The sequence below is a fragment of the Pomacea canaliculata genome, linkage group LG13, assembly GCF_003073045.1.
Source record: "Pomacea canaliculata isolate SZHN2017 linkage group LG13, ASM307304v1, whole genome shotgun sequence".
In the NCBI taxonomy this organism is placed as follows: domain Eukaryota; kingdom Metazoa; phylum Mollusca; class Gastropoda; order Architaenioglossa; family Ampullariidae; genus Pomacea; species Pomacea canaliculata.
The window spans coordinates 5,852,260-5,858,259 of NC_037602.1; the positions used below are offsets into that span (position 1 = coordinate 5,852,260).

Genomic DNA, 6,000 nt, shown 5'->3' on the forward strand with positions numbered 1-6,000 from the left:
CCCCTCCTCCTTCTCTTGTATGCACAGTGAGCCATGCATTTTTTATTCCAGAGGAAATATTGCACAGTTCCACAGTATTCCATTGCAAACCCTGGTTAAAACCAGACAAACTCTGTGGAGCTGCATATGCAAGTGTGTTTGCACACATAAACACATGTGCCACATTTCACTTTCTTTCGAAGATGAACGTTTTAAATGTTTATAACTAAGAAGAGTCCTCAAAGACATAAGAACTCAAAAAAATTCAGATGCATGGTATAAAAGATGCAGCTCTAATCCCTGCTTTTCCTCTACCACATACTTTTCATTATACAATGTTCAAAGTAACATGAACATCATTGCCTTTTGCTGAGTTACACATTTGTGTCTGGTGCTCAGGAAACTGAAAGCACACTCCAAGATGCTTCACATTCACATGTTGCTTACCATGTCTATGTTAAACAAAACTTTTCATTCTTTTTTTTAATGGCAATGGATCTTACAAGGTACTGAGGAGATGAAGCTGGAAAATAAAAACACATTTCTTGGAGGTGAAGCACCTGCTCTCCTTGCCACAGAATATCTTCAGACTGTCATCAAACTGGCAAGCACCTGCTCTTCTTGCTGCAGAACAAATCTCTTCACACACATGGTCATCAAACTCGCAAACCACAAAATCTTGCTGGCAAGGCTACAGGAATTCTTACTGGCTCCATGGGAGGCATTCTGAAGCATCCTCAGTTCTAGGACCTGGTTTTGAAATGCCAGCAGGAAAACTATTCCTAGTCTAGTATATTTTAAAAACTCAAGGTGCATAAAGTGGTCTGAAGTCATCAGCAAAACAGGCTGAAGTGGCAACTATGGTGGTAAGCTCTTATCTCAAAGCAAGACTAATTAGGGCCAAACAGTTGTATGTGTGATTAGCATGTGTTTTCTTGAAAGTCTTTTCCAAGCACATCAAATGACTCCTGCCATTCCAGAAATCTCATGCAAAAACAGCAATAATAGTAAAATGTCATTTCATATAAAAAAGATACTCTTAGAGCTAAGGGAGATACAATGCTGCTGCAACTGTGACCAGGTTTTGCCACATTTCTTGTAGATTTTCTATTAATGTTTTTGAACCAGCAAAGCTCAGTTTTACAATAACATTAATAGACACCAGGACCATAAAAAACTCATAAAAAGAAGTATCAAACTTAAATATCAGGCCATTTTGGTGGTAAACTGAAACCCTTCTGTGCCATTTTTTGTTTTAATGTCCTTTGGGATTTGATACATGGAATTCTCCCAACCTCCCTCTCCAACCCTAACCCCCAACCCCTCTTACTTATACACAAGCCATACTCATAAAGTCAATTGCACTTAGCACCTTTAGCTTTCTTCTGGTGTAAGCTTGAGGCGCAAGTCACAGCCGTGGTAAGTTAACACGCAGCTCGTACCAATCGAACGCTGGGTGTATATGCGCCACGCACCGCAGCACACAGCTTTGTGGCTTTCCCCGCGCGATGCGGTTTCAAGAGCTGTTGACCTTGCTAGCCTGAGCGGTCGGGTGAGAATGTGCCTCCCACTCCTCTCACTTCTGCCGCCTTCCCCACCCCACCCCACCCCCGCATGAACCCCCCGCCATGTGGCTCATTCAATGTGTGTGTGTTTTCTACCGTTCCCCCCTACTAGCTTTTTCCTCTTCCTGGCGACACACGTCCCCCCTGCCACCACCGACCCTTTCCACACACCTCCCAGTCCTCTTGCGTCGTGACTAATCAGCACACGTTATCGGCTGTCGGTTGATTTACAGATGGTGGAGATCACTGCTTGTCGCCGCTGATGCACTCCCCTGCCTGCTATCGTACTCCCTTTCCTATTTCCACTCCAATGCCACTGCACACAATGAGTCTCTCTCTCTCCACACACACGCACGCATACACACACGCAGCTACGCACAAAGCTCCGCGACCGAACTGCTACTCTTCGCCGCAGAAGCTTGTTACGGTATTTCCCACGGCGTGGTCTCCCTTCGCTGTGTTTCTAGTAACGCGACGCCCTCACTAGCAGCGCCTTCAAAAAGATAAATTCCTTGTCACTCACTGAAGCTCACACACACACGCCACAATAAAATCCCTTGTCACTCACGGAACCTCTCCTCCCCACCGTGGGTTATACCTTACTTGCGCTGCATTTTACTTCATAATAAACAAAATGGGACACAACTCCCGCACGTCCTTAGCATTAACTATCCTTCATCGCGTCTTACCTACGGCTGTACACCAATATGCAACTTACACAAGCGCAAGTCTCCATCTCCTGATGGTTTAAATAATGACAGCAACAGTCTGCACTTCACACTTAAGGGATGTCCCACACCAAGCCTCTCCTCACACAAGGTTACAGCTATTTTACAAAATGTACCCAAATATAGTTTTATCTGACCCATGTCTTATTATTGTTCATAAGGTTTTAAACCCTTTCTGCAGCCATGCATATGGAAGCTGAAACTCCTTTTCTTCAAGCTCTCCATTACCTTGTGTGTGTGTGTGAAAGTATAAGAGAGGTATTGCAGAAACTATGTGTAAGGTAAAAGGTAAAGTAAAAGGTTATGGCTTCATAAACATGTCATTAAAATAATGCAGTCCATGGGTTGAGGTCAAGATAGGTCCAGGTTTGCTCAAACCTGTTTCTAATCCCTTTTGTGAGCTTGCCATTTACATCAAGCAAATAATCATCAGTGTTCACCATGGCCTGTGGTGGATGATTGAATCACTAAATGGTTGTCTGATGAATCACATTTAGGACAACTTATGTAAGATTTTGCTTATTCCTAGCACATACCACTGCAACTTCTTCATAACATTCTGAACCTTTTTATGTACAGTAGTAGCAATACTGTTCCTTCAGCCAAAAGGCACACAGAGATGACTAATACTCATGTTAACATTCTAGTGGTAAGCAGCAGGAAAAGTAAACAGCCTATTGTTTGGATATTTGGAGAGGGGGCCTCTCTGCTTTCACTGGTGAAGCCCACACTAACTTCACATTAGGGTCCTCTTGATAAAATATCAAGTGTGATCTAGATTTAAACAGGTGGCTCCTAAAGTGGCTCATGCATGTAGCACCATGAAGCATAGAGCTTCGTATGAGCTTCAAGGATTTTCATGTTTTCAACAGCCAGCTGCCCCAGTGGTCTCCCCTCGAAAAGTGGTGGCTAGTCATTTGAAAACCTTTACATGTTAAGCCTGGTGAAAGCAATGGGGAGGAATAAAAAATTTATTCTAAAATAAAAAATTACCAGTAAAGAGAAACGACTGGGGTTATTTTTACACTGAAACTGATCACTATCTATTCTTCTGTGCAGCATAGATTGTAATTAAAAAATCCTAACTTCAATTTCATTTATAATCACCTTTATGTTATCTCACTGGTAAACACTGAAGTTGCAAGCATTCACAGTTTTTTACTTTTTCCTGCAGGCTCAAGCAATGTTAAAACATGCAATCTGTATAAAGGGGAACTGATGTTTTAAAAAAAAAACTGATGTAACACTGTTACACTATACTTTCTTTCACTCTATTCTTAAACCAGCTGTATCACATATATCAAGTAACAGCCTTCTGTACAAATCTCTCTTCTCAAGAGGAACATAAAAACATGATAATGTGTTCATTGTATGTGCATGAAGCCCTTGTGGGTCACCTTGCATCATGAAACTAAACTATGCATGTGTTGAGTAGGCTACTGTTTATCCATGAGTACATCTACCTGTCATAAAGACAATCACAACTGTCACACAACGCAATCAAGTAAAGCACGACAACAGATGATAAATTGTTTTAGGACGCATAGTTAAATATCCTGGAACAACGGCTATAAATGTTCCAACTAGGTATATTGCTGCAAGCTGATTGAGGAATGTAATGCCTTAGTATTGAAATCCAAGGCGGTTAATAAGAATGGAATCTATGTATCTTGCTATGTAAAGATATGGGATAAAAAGATTTGTTTGCCCTGCTTAAGAGGAAGACATACTATTCCAAAAACTTAATTACAAGCTTTTTATAAACAGACATCATAAGACCAGCATGACCTTGTATTTTCAATGACACACCAAATGACAGGAGGAAGCTGTTGATGAGGAAGAAAACAGACAAATACATAAATGAGAGTTATTGCATGTTTGCTGCACTGGATATAATCTCTCCCTACCCCCCAGCCTTCTTCAACCATCTATCTGAGTGGGCATTTTTAAAGGTGCTTGGGATGGTGATGTGAACCTGCTGAGTCTTACCTGCTGACATCAAGGTAGGCATTGTTTGTTAAAAAGTTTCACTGGAGCTATTCTTGTATTCTCTCATGAACAGATGTGTAGGAAGGATAACGAGAAAGTGGGTGGGGGTGGAGTGGGTAGGTGGTTTGTCAGAGAATGTTCAAGTGTTTGAGGTGGCCTGAACGCCACATACATTTTTGTTGCTGAGTGATGACAACAAAGCTCTTTTCTCACCTGTGGTACTGGGCCTGAAGAAAACTGAATTCTTCCTTGATCCTATCACACGACTCGGCAACCGTGAACTTGAATGGCTGTCCAGGCTGAGGTGGGCCCTGTGAGGGGACAGAAGGGGGAAGGGGGAGGAAGACATGGTTATTATTACATGCCCATTACCTCCCTTTGTTCGCCTGGCTGTTCTCGCGGCGTTTATGGAGCATTGCAAAGACATGGCTTCCACTCTCCAATCAACACTCTAGGCAACCTATAAACATCTCCAGCTCTGTCTACCCCACAGTTCCAGATACACCGTGCACTTGAATGCTATCGTTATCACATGCCTTTTCTTTTGTTGGCAAGGCGACTGACTGCAAGCGTGCGATCACTGCCGAACTTCGCCGGTGAGGCACGCCACAATCGGGGAAAGGCAGCGCATGGCAAACAAAGGAAGGAACACTCTATTCCCGCGAAATGCTGCTAAATCTATATCTTCTCGATCATCCCGATTCTCTCATGCACAAGAATAAATTTCACATCCACGCTCGTTATTCTGACCCGTTAGACATAAGCTATAAAAGAATATAAACAAAGAAAGGTTGTACATCTGCATGGCGGGTTTACGAATGGTGGCAGTTGTCAATCGAGATAACACAACTTACCGGGTGTCTGTTTGGATACATGATAAACGACGTGGTAAAATCGAAGGCAGTGGTAAATCCTCACTTTCACACCTAGCGAAGTACATCCAAATCGACGAAAACGAAACAGCTAGAACATCCTTACGAGCCGACGAAAGCGACCACCATCACAAAGCGGCTTGCACCAGCGGCCATCATGAAAAGCTGGCGGGGTCAAGTTGGTGTGTGCGCGAGAAAGAGAGGCTCGCTCAAAACCGAGGCAATTTCCTTCAACTCAACACTCTCACAACGATGCTTGCTAATCTAGGCCACATAAACGGAAGGAGCGAAATCGAATCCAGACCTTGACTTTCACAAGAAAACAGCGATATAAACCTGATAAAAGCACAGGAGGATCTGGAGGGGGGGAAAAAATCCGTGTGAACAGCTTGCATGGAACCACACACTTGCACACAATACACCCGCCGTATTAGCTGACGGTAACAATGGGAAAGGGCAAACAGCCTCGTCATCTTAGACGCTCTTTCATTGGCTGTATCACCACCAATTCATTGAAGCACTCCGCACGTGACCTCATTTGCTATGTTCAGAGTTGAGCCAATCGCCGCAAGCGTAAGAGAATTTCGCCGCTTAGTCCCCGCCTAGTGTGAATAATTTGGCATAATGTGTGAATAAATTTCCTGTCACTCTAAGCCACGTGGGTTTCTTTCGCTGGCGAGTTCTTGAGTGTATTTACTTTGTTGCAAAAAAATGCGATTTTTCAAAAACCGTAAAAGTGGAATTTGAAACGTAAACGAAGTTCGTTAGTAGCTTCAGTTTTCACGACTACAGTCAAATATGAAGCCACTGACCTGAGATTTTCCATGTCAAAATGGCAACATTTCGTTGTCAGTATTACAGAGGAAA

The 6,000-nt window shown here is 42.9% G+C and overlaps 1 protein-coding gene across 1 annotated transcript in view; it reads right to left on the reverse strand.

Annotated features, from left to right (window-relative positions):
• LOC112554372 (transducin-like enhancer protein 1) overlaps positions 1–5,598 on the reverse strand; it is a 49,578-nt gene extending 43,980 nt beyond the window's left edge. Inside the window, exons 1-2 of the mRNA XM_025222127.1 lie at positions 5,116–5,598; positions 4,475–4,572 (exon numbers count right to left, since the gene is read on the reverse strand). Of these exons, the coding sequence (XP_025077912.1) occupies positions 4,475–4,572; positions 5,116–5,136 (119 nt within the window). The 5' untranslated portion in view covers positions 5,137–5,598. The remainder of the gene's footprint in view (positions 1–4,474; positions 4,573–5,115) is intronic.
• Between the last annotated feature and the right edge of the window lie 402 nt (positions 5,599–6,000).